This window comes from Hippoglossus stenolepis, chromosome 12, assembly GCF_022539355.2.
Source record: "Hippoglossus stenolepis isolate QCI-W04-F060 chromosome 12, HSTE1.2, whole genome shotgun sequence".
Classification (NCBI taxonomy): domain Eukaryota; kingdom Metazoa; phylum Chordata; class Actinopteri; order Pleuronectiformes; family Pleuronectidae; genus Hippoglossus; species Hippoglossus stenolepis.
Window position 1 is genome coordinate 13,301,358 of NC_061494.1, and position 15,421 is coordinate 13,316,778.

General features: G+C 45.7%; 1 protein-coding gene across 5 annotated transcripts in view; it reads left to right on the top strand.

Moving 5' to 3' along the window:
* Positions 1-15,421, top strand: part of slit1a (slit homolog 1a (Drosophila)) — an 89,878-nt gene that overhangs the window by 62,764 nt on the left and 11,693 nt on the right. For 3 of the 5 annotated variants that reach the window (XM_035172683.2, XM_035172682.2, XM_035172685.2), the window contains exons 11-24: positions 2,958-3,029; positions 3,132-3,203; positions 3,447-3,590; positions 5,183-5,346; positions 6,348-6,371; positions 9,056-9,200; positions 9,440-9,514; positions 9,606-9,749; positions 9,832-9,975; positions 10,058-10,224; positions 10,941-11,073; positions 13,144-13,212; positions 13,296-13,367; positions 13,482-13,553. In XM_035172683.2, coding sequence (XP_035028574.2) covers positions 2,958-3,029; positions 3,132-3,203; positions 3,447-3,590; positions 5,183-5,346; positions 6,348-6,371; positions 9,056-9,200; positions 9,440-9,514; positions 9,606-9,749; positions 9,832-9,975; positions 10,058-10,224; positions 10,941-11,073; positions 13,144-13,212; positions 13,296-13,367; positions 13,482-13,553 — 1,497 coding nt within the window. The remainder of the gene's footprint in view (positions 1-2,957; positions 3,030-3,131; positions 3,204-3,446; positions 3,591-5,182; positions 5,347-6,347; positions 6,372-9,055; positions 9,201-9,439; positions 9,515-9,605; positions 9,750-9,831; positions 9,976-10,057; positions 10,225-10,940; positions 11,074-13,143; positions 13,213-13,295; positions 13,368-13,481; positions 13,554-15,421) is intronic. The other 2 variants (XM_035172684.2, XM_035172686.2) reach the window with 1 other exon arrangement.

Consider the following 15,421-nt stretch of genomic DNA (forward strand, 5'->3'; position numbering starts at 1 on the left):
TCCGCTGCTGAGGAGCATGCAGTATTTATTTTGTCAGGGCCTAAAGAACATATTCTTGTTCTCAGACGTAGGGTGGTATGGAACGCAAGCACTCCGATGTTACACGAGCATAATAACAGCTCTCGTCTTCCACTGCTGGGCACTGGTATTTCCCTGGTGAGTGTTGTGTCCAGTTTGTGTGCGAGTTGTGCCTGCGCGGGCAAAATTGTAAACTGCGGCTGGGATGATGATGATGATGAGGAGGAGGAGAGGCAGAGTGTGCCGGAATGAGGCTGAGGCTTCACTCTCGCTTGGAGTGAACGGTGGCAGACTGAGAGCTGAGACTGAGTGGGTTTTTCGGGTCCGGTCAGCCAGCTGCCTGGTCAACCAGCCAGCACGCACCAGTCGGCCAAAACCATAACTCCAACAGCACCAGGCCTGACCGACATACCAGCAGGGAGACGGAGGAAACGGAAGGTCAGGGAGTTTCTCTGCCCTTCTTTAGAGGATTCCTCGCCGTTTTTATCATTCAACTCCCGGGACAGCGTGAGGTTCAGACGAGGTGAATACTGAGCAGCCGGAAGACCGGAGCAGCTGCTATCTCATCGTAGCTCCAGTGAAGCCTCACGGGAAATTAATATTTATTCTCCCAAAAATAAATGTTTTTTTATTTCACAACTCCATGTTGAAAATTATAGTGAACCATCTGAACTCAGCGAGGCCATATTTCAATGTCGGAGTAAAGTTATAGACACCACAAATCATACAAACTGGGAAAAATAACTTATGATAAAATATCTTATGTCATGATAACAGTCAAACATGAAGATTTTCCAATCTTAAATGGCATAAAATAATATATCAAAGTAAATTGAGCTCTTGTCAAGCTAATAAAGTTTTGTTTTGCTCGCCTTTTTGCGTCATATAAGCTTTACCTGTAGCTTTGTCCGTGACAAACGACGAATGATGGAGAAACACACTGCTAGCCACTTAGCCAATTTGCCAGTCTGCATTTTTTTCCTTTCACTGTTATATCGGTCACACGTAATGGGACCATCTATTGCCATTTGCTGCGTATCATGAAAAAAACTTGAATACATTACCTTATCCAACATGATTTGTGCCTCAGTAGATTTTTATCAGCAATGGTGGTAAAGACAACAACTCCCATGATCCCACTCTGCTTCGTGACATCATCAAACTAGGTCTTTTGTTATTGTTTTGGTTGCGGCCGAAGTTACATATTGTGCGTTTAACAGCAATTAAAAAAAAAACAACCAAAAAAAATTGTTCTCAGCACTAACAACCTGATGTGTTATCATAGTAGTCCTGACCCTCATCTCAAGGGTAATTCATTACAATCTTTTCCAGTACAACTATAAACCGCCTTTTTTTGCCATTTCTTGTGGATTCAATCAAGCGCGTCAGGATTTCCCATTTAGTTATGTGAAAACCTAAATATCTGAGCTGAGCCAGAATCAGATTTTTTTCTAAAGAAAATACTATTAGTTACACCTCGTTGTGGGAGACGCGTCAGAATCTTGTGGTTTTCATCAAACATCCACAAACCAGATTTAGCCGCAGTGAAAATGTGCTGCTCTCTTCCATCTGGTCTTCCAAACACACACGACCTGCTATTGTTGCTGCTACTGGTTCTGCTTTTAGTAACAACAATGTGCGTCTGCATGTCTGTGTTGACCCACGGCGCCTCTGTTGATTCAGCTGGCTGTGTGCCCTCACTGGCCTGTCCCATGTCCAACAGACTCAGTGCGAACTGTGTGTAGACAGCATTCATCTTTCATGATGAATATGGTCACTCATCTGGGTCAGGCTCTGCCGTTGTTCATTTTGGTTTCTGGCACACTGTGTGCGCACGGAAAATAGTAAAATAATTAGTAATAAGGCAACATTAGATAATAATAGGTTATACATACTTTCCTGCTTGTCTGTGTATTTGTTTGTTTATTTGTGGCGCACAGGTATGTGTGCAATGCCTCTCCAGACCCTCCTCCTCCCATTAAACGCCAACCACACACAGACTCGTTCACCTTGTCCCAGTTTGAATGACCTACACGTGAACCGCTCCTTAAAGAGATGGATGCCGAACCAACCCTCAGACACCGACACACACACACACCGACACACACACACACCGACACACACACCGACACACACACACACACACACACACACACACACACACACACACACACACACCAGCGTCTGAGTTCGCAGACACACATCAGTGCAGATGTTGGCTCCTTTGCCACAAATTTTTTTTTGTTTCCAAGAAACCTCAAGTCCTTTGCAAGAAGACAAATGGGTACTTATTTAACTGTTACCCCCAAATGAGAAAATATCTCTCCTCTTCACCACATGATGATTTTCCTTCAAAGGTATCCAGTCGACTGGAGTTCAGTCCACATACTCCATTAACTCTCTCTCTCCATCTGTCTTTCTCTGTCCCACTGTTCCTCATTTAGTGTTGCGTTTACTCGCGTAGAAACACACATGCGCACACATAAACACATAGACACATAGGCTTAGTGGTTATCCTGTGGGGAGAGGCCTGTGGATCCTATTAACGACAGCTATGTTCGGAGGCAGTCTTCTGTATTTCGGTTTGGATTGCACCCCATTTTTACCCGTACACACAAACCCTGATACAACACAGAGCTGGCTCATAGGCCACAAATAATACAAGTAAATGTTTTGATTGGCTACAAGACTCTAACCAGCTCCATTTCATCAAATCCCCCGAAGGGACACGCCATCAGATATGGGAGAGCTGGAACTCATCTTCGTCCAGCTCACACTACATTTGCCTTCTCGTCACGAACAGGGGCTTCACATCCACCCCACCTTCCTGTGAGGGTGATACCCAGTTGACGTTGGGGGTCAAACCTCCCACAGGAAAAAAAACGACGTTGACTCCCCCCCGAACCCCAAAAATCTAAATTTCTGATTCTTCTACACAGAGACCTGAGCAACAACCAGATCTCTGAGATAGCCCCTGATGCCTTCCAGGGTCTGCGCTCCCTCAACTCCCTGTAAGTGGCCCAGAGCCCAGTTTGTTTTATATGCATGTGCAGAAGTATCCACTTGGTTGTCATTTCCCGTGTCTAGAGCAAGTCTGTGTTGTGATTTCCTAGCGTGCTGTATGGAAATAAGATCACCGACCTGCCCAAGGGGGTGTTTGATGGCCTCTACGCCCTGCAACTGCTGTAAGTGGAACACACACTTCACTCTCTGCTGATACACTGCGAACATACACTGAAAACCAGGCAACCTTTACTCCCACTCAGGGAAGGAGTCATAACCTTCATGTAAAGCCTGCGCATAGTTTTCTAACATGCATAATGAATGACTGTATAAAGAAACTTTGACAAGCTTCTTCCCTCCCTCCTCATCTTTCTCCCTTCCTCCTTTTACCGTTCGCATTTTTTTTCTTCACTTTTTTCTCCCAGGTTGCTGAACGCCAATAAGATTCACTGCGTACGTGCCAACGCCTTCCAGGACCTGCAGAATCTCTCGCTGCTATCGCTCTACGACAACAAGATCCAAACCCTCGCCAAGGGCACCTTCACTTCACTACGAGCAATACAGACCCTGTGAGTCAAACGCACACACACACACACACACACAGACCTTCTGCTGCACACTCTCTGACACATACTGAGCTGTCACCATAAAACATGAGCCAACACAGGAGTTGTTTACGCGCAAGTCTGTGTAATAACACAGGAATGGAATCATGAGGTAGAGAGGAGAGTAAATCTATCATCTTCACAAACACACACACACACACACACACACACACACACACACACACACACACACACACACGGCCAGATGGAGATCAAAAAGGCAACCACCACTGTTCCAAGTCCAAATGAAGGCCTCCTATTTTCTGATCCAATAAACAAGGCACAACCACACGCTGTTATCAATACGGACCCCACACTGTGGCGCGTCCACCACGTCTGAAACACATAGCGTGATAAAAAAATCTAAGTTGCAAACATAAGACATGCAAGACACCTGTTGCACACATACACTTTGCGTAAAGAGGGGTTTAACGGTCGAAGTCTAAAAGAGGCTTCTTGTTTTGCCTGCATTCTGAAACCACAGTCAAACATAGACTTGAATACACAGCACCGCAGCCTCTGGTCATTGAAGTTGGCTACATTAATTGGACGGCAGCACATATTCTTTAACCTGGGCTGAGAGATTTGTCGGATATGGCAGTAAGAATATTTTTGCAATGCAATTAACTAGCAGCTCAACTACAGCCTCTAAAAGAACCATAAAGTTTTATGTGCAAAATCACGTATAAACTTTGAGGGAAATTTTGAAAAACACCTTACTCAAAATTCCTGGATCCATCCCATGATCCAGATCAGCAACAAAATGTAATGGGTCCTTCTCTAACCCAAACCACATCCTTCCACCAAGTTCAGTGGTAATCTGTCCCATAGTGTAATACAGCTACACAAAACACAAACAAATACACACTGATGAAAACAAGAGCTTAAGTAGCCACATTTGTTTTAATACAGAATACCACAAAAATCTATCATACATAAAATAAATAATTTGAAATGTCTTTAAATACTGTTAAATAATTTATATTCACTTTCTTGCTGCATGGGGAGTAGATCTACATCACTCTCCCGTGTGTATGGCAAACAGGTTAGCTCAGCTCATCCCAGGGAAACATCTGCTGTGGCTCTGTTATTGACAGACAGAGCCAGGAAAGCTGCTTCTCCCCGTTTCCCGTCTTTATGCTAAGCTAAGCAGCAGCTGCCAATCGCTTCACAGACACGGGGGTGCTCATCTAACCTGCAGAGAGTAATAAAATACAAAATAAAAAAATAAATGCCAAAATGTCAAACTTTTACTTGAACATGATGAGCTCATATTATGATATGAATTTAATAAATTCAATAAATAATGATATTAAATTATTGCTAATCTACACCTACAAACACGGGTTATTATGGTTCCAGGTTAGAGTTGTAAGTATATGGTGCTTATTTTTAAATGTAAGAATATGACTTGCTACTTTTTAGTACTTTTTATCAGTTTTCATTAGTGCTCCTTTCCCCTCCTCTCATTCTCTCTTCCCTCTCCCTACCTCTCTCACCTTTTCCCCATCTTTCCAACTCACCTCTCCCCATCCCTCTCTCTCTCTCTCCTCCAGTCACCTGGCCCAGAACCCATTCATCTGTGACTGTAATCTGAAGTGGCTGGCAGACTACCTGCGCTCCAACCCCATTGAGACCAGCGGTGCCCGCTGCGCCAGCCCACGCAGACTCGCAAACAAACGCATCGGACAGATCAAGAGCAAGAAGTTCCGCTGCTCCGGTAGGCCGGTGCCTCTGTGTCACTGCTGTCTGTTATTTCTCTTCTGGGCTCTCTGTCTGTCAGATTTTGGTGTTTTTTATTCTACCTGTCTCTACTCTTACCTTCGCCTCTTCTCTCCACTGGGAGTGGCTGTTTTTATCTCTGCATTTCTCCCTCCACCTCATACCAAAATTAATGAATGATCATTCCTGGCAGAAGGTTTTATACGGCCCATCATTTGCCGTGCCGCTTCTCCTCAATCAATATCTCCCCCAGACAAAGTTGAGGCATAGGGGAGAGGCCTTGTTGGCTGTTTCTCCATTTCCCCTCCATATTACCACACAGTGAGTCTGGTTTCACATGCAAACCGCACTGGGCTGAGATCACCGGGCGAGGCGAGGCTGGGTATACTACGGCTAGAGTTTCTGCACGTGCCCACCGTTCCCCCCCATGCCCTCTGCCAACCTCCGGCTGCCCTCCCTCACAGCCTCCATCTCCTCGCCCACTCATCGCCCTCTGCCTGCCAGGCTCAAGTTCCCCTCACGCCCCCTTAACCCCTCAGTCCTCTGCACCACCAACCCCCCTGGGCCCACTATTGTGTTTATGCAGCGTGCTATGCTGTCTGGCACTCTGCACTGCTGAGGTTTCACACTCCTTTACAGCCTCGTTTGTTTGGCTAGACCTGGTGAAGACAGGGGAGTGCACGTGTGGTTTTTCTCTTTCATTTGTGTACTTTTTCCCTTCTTTTGTTTTTCTTTCTTTCTTACTTTCCCCCTCTTCCCCTCATGCCACTCGTCCTTAGCAACAGCCAAATATTGACCACCTCTTTTCACATTTCTCCACCATATATCATACACAGAGACAGTGTGATGCTTCTCTGTTTATCTGTCATATATACGTTGAGTCATGAGTCGTCATATATAAACTCTATATATGACTGTTGTGAAGCATAGCGACGCCACAGCTATGCGGACCAGGCTGGTCTCACTGACACCCGTCCCTCTTTCTTTTCTCCATCACAGCCAAAGAGCAGTACTTCATCCCAGGTGAGTGTAAATGTTCACACTTCTCATCACCTTTCTCTTTCCTTTAATCATCCACTCACAGCCCTGTAGCAGCATCAATTTTTCCATTACTCACTCTTCATTTCACATTAAATTCTCCCAGAGGTTAAAGGATAATTTCAGGTTTCATTACAACGTGGGTCATGTTATTGTAATTTTGGCCTCGGTCCTTTTGGAACATTTTATTTACAGAGCTGGGAACATGGTGAACTTGTGGGGGGAAGTCAGACGAGTCAAGCAACATAAGCAGTCGGTTGATAATACAGGTGTTCCAAAGCTTCTCGGTTCAACTTTGGCCAACTATTCCGTTTTTATGCACAACGAGGGATTTAAGACATAGGTTGCAATAAATTCTATTTTAATGAGGATGAAGGAAGGATGAACCCTTGGAGGAAAGAGTCTGCACGGCAAAAACATTGGGCCTGTATGTGTAAAATCTGTGGAAATGTTTGTACTGGTGGTAGTGGAACGTAGGTATTTAATGGTAATTGGGCCCATGAGTAGCTTCACTTATGTGTGTGCATTTTAAGGTGATATACGTGCGAGAGCTTCTGCTTCTCCTCAGCTCTGTTTTCCTTAAAGTCTCAGCAGATAGAGTCCAAAGGAAGTGGCTCTTTGCTTTGGCATGAGCACAGACAGTCACTCACTGAGAGGGGCAGAAGAGGAGGGGGACAGAGGGAGGACAGGGGGGAAGGAAAAGTGTGTCCCTTCTATCAGTTAACGCTAAAGAAAATAAAGCCCACCAGAGGACCCAGATTCCTATCAGCGGATGTTTCCGGACCTCTTAACAAGAGCACTTCCAAGAAAATAACTAGGAGGATCGGTGATGTGTGTCGGACCTCTCGTGTGTGTGTGTATGTGTGTGTGTGTGGTGCAGACGTCCATTGTCCATGCCTGTGTGTGTGTACGTGCGTGCGTGTGTGTGAATTAATGTGTGCTAAGCTGAGATAAAGCTCGACACTGGCTTAGAGAACAAATGGGAGTTCTGTGTAAGCAGAGGAAAGATCAAACTCAATTGTGATTAATGAGAATTTCACCCTCCCTGAATGATAACTAGAAAGAGCCTCCGCAAAACACACATATGTGCACTGAACACACACAATCAGAGAGTTCTCAGGGATTCCATAATACACTCTTAATGAGGAACCGAGCTGCAGGGGAACTGTGAGAACTTCCACAACTCCAGCGATGAGTCATGTTGTGCCTCAGTGACGGAGAAACCTCGCTCCCTCTCCGCTGTGTTTTCTCCGGTTTCCTTCCAATCTGCCGACAGTAAAAGTGTCGCCACCACGCACTTGTGACGATGATGATGACTCAGGCTCACAAATCCTCCCCTGGCTCCTCTACATCCTCAGGATCAAAGTGCTGTGCTGTTACTTTCATTGCTTCCCCTGTAGCAGGAAATGCCTTGTCCCGTCGTCTGGCAGGACAATTCCTTAATGACCCGCATTACTGTGCATGCTCCGGCGAGCCACTCGGAGTGGGGGCACATTTCCAGAAGAAAGTCCTTACCCATGCAGGCATGCAGAGGAAGTCTTTCCGTAAAAAGCAATTCCCCTTTTTTTTCACTGTCCGACCATATTCTAATAAAGTCAACGATGAGGGTTTGGGGTTGGGTTTTGGTTTCAAATGCCGTTCTGTCTATTTGGACGGATTTTTGATTCTCAGCTGTAGGATTTTGTCTGGGTTGTTTGAGGTTTTCCTACTCATGGTCTCGGGTTGGGAGCCCCACGCCGTCCCGCTGACGTCATCTCCAAACCTCAGGCAAAGAGGTGCAGTGACGTGCGCATGCAAGCGGGACACAACGATATCCTGACACAAAATTCAGGGCTATTCCCTCTAAATGGAACATATTCACACACATAAGCTCTACACGCACAGATACGCAAAGACAAGACACACACTCACAGACACACACACACTGTTCTGAGTGGCTCCCACAGCTGTTTCATTATTGAGCAGCCATGATGTAACTGTCAGCACGCTTTTTGGCACGTAACGTCTATTCATAGACGGAGGTGGTGCAGGAAAACGTCCCACACTCCCCCTCGCTGCCTCATTCTTGCTCCTCCTCTCTCTGCACCTCTGCCACTCACCTTCCACTTCTTTTCTCATCTGTCTTCTCTGCCTACCTTTTCTTTCCCTGCATGCGTTTATGTCCCTCGTGCTCTTTCTGCGTCCTCCCCTTCGACCCCACCTGTCTGCTCACTCTCCCTCCGCATCATTTCAACCACCTCTCTCCCACCATCCCCTCTCTCTCTCTCTCTCTGCTTCATTGAAGCAGGCTTTCCAAATCCTCTTTGGCATCCCTATCTCAATCTCCCCTGCCACTGTTCTTTTCACCCCACTGCTCCCACTCTATCACCTCTCTAAAATAACTCACCCCTCGTCTCCTCACCCCACCATCCTCCCGCCCTCACCCATTTATCTCCCTCCTGTGAATGGCAGGAGAGCTGCAGGATGTTCTCTAGGACGCCTAAGGTTAAAGATTATTTGGGGAAGCAGCTTCCCAGGTCACAACAGGACAAACCACTAAAATACAGCGGCAGTGGGAGCAGATGCGTGACTGAGAGCATCATGGGAAAGTGCGGCGCCTGGGTTGGTTCAGGGACAAGGCTGATATCATTTTATTTTTGTGACAAGAATATTTGTGTTCTCCTGTTTAGGTACAGAGGACACCCGTGTGAACAATGCGTGTAACAGTGACCCGGTGTGTCCTCCCAAGTGCCGCTGCGAGTCCAACGTAGTGGACTGCTCCAACCTGAAGCTCACCAAGATCCCCGAGCACATCCCCGAATCCACCACTGAACTGTAAGGAATCAGGAAGAACTCTGTTGTACACTTCTGCTCACAGGAAGAGATAAAGGGAGGGGGAAACCATGAAGCCATGAAAATAAGTAGAAAAAGTAACATGATGTTCCTTTGAATTTTATATGAAAGAGACTCAAAGTTGTTGCACCCATCAAATAAAAAAAAAACATCTGGACTGTGAATTCAAATGGATTTATTTGTTTTAATGGTTTAAAATGTTTCAACTTTTCTCTCTGTAGCCGCCTCAACAACAATGACATCACCACTCTGGAGGCGACAGGAGTTTTTAAGAGCCTTTCCCAGCTCAAGAAAATGTAAATGAAACTCTCGTTTAACTTTTTAACTTGACCTTTCAGCAGCCATTCTCTTAAATCTCATTCTCTGACATGCTTCTGTTTCCCACAGTAACCTCAGCAACAACAAAATCACAGAGATCGAGGATGGGGCGTTTGAAGGTGCGTCGTCTGTCATCGAGCTGCACCTCACAGCCAATCAGATCGACTCTGTGCGGAGCAGGATGTTCCGTGGCCTTGAGGGAATGCGTATGCTGTGAGTGATGAAGAAAACACAAACACTCAACACACATGTTTCTGAATCTTTGGCTGAAGTATTTGATTCCCTTCGTCTTCAGGATGCTGAGGAACAACAAGATCAGCTGTGTGCACAACGACAGCTTCACAGGAATGCACAACGTGCGCCTGCTGTCTCTGTACGACAACCAGCTGACCACGATCACTCCCGGAGCCTTCGACACTCTGCAGACCCTCTCCACCCTGTGAGCCTCTGACATACACATACACTCTTAACTGTGCATTTTAAACTTCTGGATTTTAACAAATCTGCTACTTTCTCCCCAGTAACCTCTTGGCCAACTCGTTCAACTGCGACTGCCGGCTGGCGTGGCTCGGTGACTGGCTGAGGAGCAAGAAGATTGTGACGGGTAACCCTCGCTGCCAGCGTCCCGCCTTCCTGAAGGAGATCCCTCTACAGGATGTGGCTCTGCCTGACTTCCGCTGTGAGGAAGGTGGGTGGTACCGAGACAAACCACTCCCTTTAAGTCCATCTCTTTCTCTCGCCATCCATCTGAAGTTTTGCTGCAGCTTCTCCACTTTAGATGAACTCATCCGTCTCTTTCTGAAGGAGACAAACATCTTCACGTTAGATGACCCCCTCCATGTGAATGAAACTCGCCCGTCTGGGTTTGACTGATGAAGATTTTCACATTGTGCCGTGCTGCTAGATAGATTATGAACAAGAGCTGCTTAAAGTGTCTGAGATCATCTTAAATAATGACCGCTATTGTGCGACTCTTTTGTTTGCTGAATAGATTGCTTCTCAGCAGTTCCTAAGCTCCTGGTCGATGCCGGCCTGAGTGCAGCTATTGAACTGTTTGCCTTATTGACCAGTCAGCCTATTTGCACCTGAATTAATGTTAGACTTGTCTTCGGGCCTCGGGCAGCTTCCATTCTTTGCTCTCGCTGGTCGATATTACATTAGCGAGGCTCCTCTCGCTCTGTCCAGTTTTACTTTTCGCATTTTTCACTTCCTCTTTTTTCATTGTCTCACTGCCTCGCCATCAGCTTGAGAGATCACGCTGTCTGTGTCTTTCCTTTTGTTTTATTCTGCCTTTCCTGATCTGCCACCGTTTCTTTTGGTTGTTCTCCAAGGCTTCTCCACCCTCCTCTGACCTCCTCCTCCTCTTCGTATCTGACTCCCCTCTTTCTCCTCCTGTTTTCCCAGGCCAAGAGGAGTCAAGCTGTGTGCCCAAACCCCAGTGTCCCAGTGAATGCACTTGCCTGGAGACCGTGGTGCGCTGCAGTAACAAGCACCTCCACACGCTGCCCAAAGGCATCCCGAGAAACGTGACTGAACTGTGAGTTCCCCGGTCTTAATTATGCTAAATGCATTTGCATCGTATCAGTTTCAGTTGCAGGTATTGTTGTTCCTTTCTCTTGGCTTTTATGGAGAAAGGTCCGGAAGGGAAAACCAAAGGAGACAATAAAAAGGTAGAGACGATCTGAGGAGGTATGAAAAGCGATAAGAGTTAGTGAAAACAAAGGAGGTAAAGAAAACAGATCTCATCATTTAGAGAAGAGGGAAGGAGTCAATAAACCCTGCAGTTATTCTCTCAGACATTCTTCTCCTGTGTTCCCTGCAACCCTCAGGGCGAGCACTGATGTCACTCTCACACTCAGAGCCAAGGATCAGTGTGTGTGTGTGTGTGTGTGTTTGTGTGTGTTTGCATATTTGTGTGAGGGCCAAAAGCCTGTCCACAGGAGTATAGGGGAGCAAGAGGACATTTTAATGAGCAGTTTTCAATGGAAAGGGGAGGGAGTGGAATAGGCCTGGAACTTTCCAATACTGCTTCAAGTGCCTCAGTCTAGCTCACACACACACACACACACACACACACACACACACACACACACACACACACACACACACACACACACACACACACACACACACACACACACACACACACACACACACACATGCTGTGGAAGCCTTTAGGCCTGTCATTGTCCCAGCAGGTGTGACCAGGTGTGCCCCTCTGTTCTGGGCTTTCATCTAGTCATCTGGAGAGTTTGCTACTCCATCATTATCCAAAGTGTCCTCTCCACCGTCATTACCTATCATTACCTCTGAACCCGAGGGTCCCCCTGAGCTAACCAGCAACCGCCAACCCCCCCTGCTCTTCCCGCCCTGTGTACAGTCAACAACAATGGCAGGAGAAAGCTCCTGTAGCTTCACTCAGAGGGAGCGAGCCCTGAACTCTGTGGTGGCAGCCGGCAGGGTGCCTGCAACCCTTCAGGCATGATGTTGCATACACGAGCGTGTTAACACACAGATGCATGGCTGCCCCCACAAGTGCTTGTATCTCAGTCACTTCAACAAGTAATACGTTGTTTTCGTTTGCAGCCTTCGCCCAGTTATTCGATCTCAGTAGATTTATATAACAATGTATGTGTCTGGAATAAAAAAATCTATGTTTACTAAACCCTGATTTCTGCTTCAGACATAATATTGGGTCATAAAAAAGTAATCGAAAGACAAAACATTCTGCTGGTTAATGTATGTAATATTAAATTGGCTGCAGGCCAATGGGAAAATGTGTTCTGAGTGAAAAGTTTGACATTCTGAAATTACTGCCTCCAGGTCTTCTCCAAAAGAAAAACGAATCGACTGAAAGAATGTGCAAATATAAAATTAAATCATCTTTTTGCACCAGCTTTAATATAATAATTCATATAACCAGTTTATGTCATTCAGTTGTTCCATAACAAAAACCCTCGTTCATTACCAGGCAGTTTGTAATTTTAAAATCAACTACATTTACTATCTATGTAATCATGTAATCCAACAAATTACTACAGAGCGTGAGTGACTGAATATATATACAGTTAATTCTGGTGGGTTAAGGTGACATGACAGGATGATGGATACTGATCAATAAATGTATGTCTCATCAAATGATTCACTACTTCCTGGAGCACCTTCACAGTAAAGGTCATAATTCTCGGCACGACTTTTATTCTGAAGCAGCTATAGTTGTGTTGCTGAGCCGGAGCATTCATTCTTACACCGCATGCACCTGCTTTCTGACAACTGCAGTAAAATAAAACCTTTTTTAAAAAAATATTAAACTAAGATCCTGCAACAACATCATTTTTTAAATGTATTTAATTCAATACATATTTTCTCCTCCCTCTCTTTCTCTTACTTTATACTTAATATACATTTTATAACATTCCCCTAATGCTGAGCTGACCTGTTCAACACTTTTCATTCTGCTGTTGATCTTGTTCTAGGATTCAATCTGTAGTTGTTCGTAGTGTTGTGAAAATACTGTATTTGAAAACTCAGGATACACATCGAACCCTGACTGGATCATTTCATGTCCACTAACTCATTACTGAACTGCTTGTCTGTCTTTGTTCAGGTATCTGGATGGAAACCAGTTCAGTGTTGTGCCAAAGGAACTGTCAGCGTTCAAATATCTGCAGCTGGTGTAAGTTTTCATCTCTCTGTTTCGTCTGTCTCACTGTGCCGAACAGTTCGCTGAACGTTTCCCTTTTTTCCTTTTCCTTTTAGAGATCTGAGCAACAACAAGATCAACTCTCTGACCAACTCTTCCTTCGCTAACATGAGCCAGCTCACGACTCTGTAAGTCCTGACCACCCTCAAAACAAAGAGCTAGTATTTCTTCTCTCGTGCTGACAGCAGGGTGGACATTTTATATTCATAAATTTGTGATATGTAATTATTTTTACATTGCAGAATCCTGAGCTACAACTCCCTGCGCTGTATCCCCAAAATGGCCTTCAGTGGACTGCACTCTCTCCGACTGCTGTGAGTTTATACGTGCTTGTGTGTGTGTGTTAAAAAGACGACGCTCAAAGCAGCCACTTTATTGCGAACAATTGAAGTTATTTTGAAAGGAGAGATTTAAAACAGGATAAGGCTGCCTTTGAGACGACCTGAGATATTAAGGAGGATATTTTTGCAGCTTGGACTGACTACAGGGACGGTGCAGCAGATGCCGAGAATCTTTGATTGACTCCAGGGGACTGAAGCGCAGTCTAAACAGTTATGACAGCTTGTGAATTCACTCTTTCAGACACACACATACACAACCTCCGACCTATTTTCTCTGTTTAAACGGCAGCCGTGTTCTTCCACCCCGTCCTCAGACATCTGCACAGTCTGCCTGCTCACCTCCAAACATCCCCAGCTCATCGCTGCGTCGCCATCAGGGCCAAATGAGCGCCCGGCTCCCCCCACAACCCACTGTGCAAAATCACTCTGACACTGATTACCGGGGAATGTTTGTCCCGCTAACCATAATGGTTACGACTGCCCCCGGGTTTTTATGAAGTTATGAGGTCTTGAAGTCTGATTGTGCACTCGCAGTGGCCGTGGGTTCCCCGTGGATAAATTGGTCTGCGAAATAACTGAGATGTAGAATGCAAATGCATTTGACAGATGGATGACGAAACCAAACCAATCTTTGGACCTGCATCCAAAGATACAGCAGCTGGATGCCTCACACTTTAACTCAAATGTACAGTTTAGTTCTGTAAGACTGAAACAGAGACCAGGCCCACCGGTAGCGCTCCTTATGAGATTACTGTATGTATTCATCAGTGTGTGTGTGTGTGTGTGTGTGTGTGTGTGTGTGTGTGTGTGTGTGTGTGTGTGCATGTACTGGTGCCTGTACTCATAATGTTTGTCATCGACTTAGTGCCGGTTAGTATGTGTGTGGGAGTCGACTTATCCACCTTCCATGTGTGCTCATAGCAGGCACACTTTTTACTACTGACAACAAAGCTTCAACAAAGCCTCTTTTTACGGCGAGATTCGACTAATGCCCCCCGATCATTACGAGACACAAAGCATAAGAGCCCTTTTAGCGTGGAATGAGAGTGAAGCTCGGTCATCATTAGCTGATGCCGCCTCGCGAGGCCGGGCGCGGTGCTTTGATCTCTAATGAAGCTGCGGCCATTATTTCTGCTCTTACTCACTCACGCCACCTTTACTTCTAAAATACTCCCTGTGCCAGTGTTCTAGACGCCATGTGAGGCCCTGCGCCAACACAACACACACACACACCGTACAAGGCTGCAAACTACATACAAGCTCGGACACACACACACACACACACACACACACACCCGTATATACACGTACAGACTGTCTGGTCTACCTTCTTGTCTCAATCAGACAGGAGTCCAAACGAAGCAGAAAACTTTGATGTCTTTACTGCTGCCGTGATCAATCATACGTCTCCCATTAAATGTCAATTGGTGCCGTTGCTTTTCTTCTTTTTTCTTTTTTTTTATTATGCACGTCTGTGGGGGCGCAACAAAAACTGAAGCGACAATGAGCTCCATTTAATAGTTTCGACTTTAAGACTCCGCACCGGGTTCAAAGTTCAAAGTTGGAAGCTTCATAGAAACCGCAGTGAGATGCCAAAACCGGCTACGAGCGGAGAGCGCTCACACACACCGAGGTGCCAAAGCCTTTATAAAGCTGCACCTTTGGCTTTACAGAGCAGTAAAGAGGAGAAGAATCATTAACGCTCGAGGCTTCAAACAGACCAGGGGCCTGAGCCTGGCATAGATGTGGCGCGGTTTGGTGTAAGTGTGTGTGTGTGTGTGTGTGTGTGTCTGTGTGTATGTGTATGTGTGTGTATGATTGTGATAGTTGTGGTTTGAGCT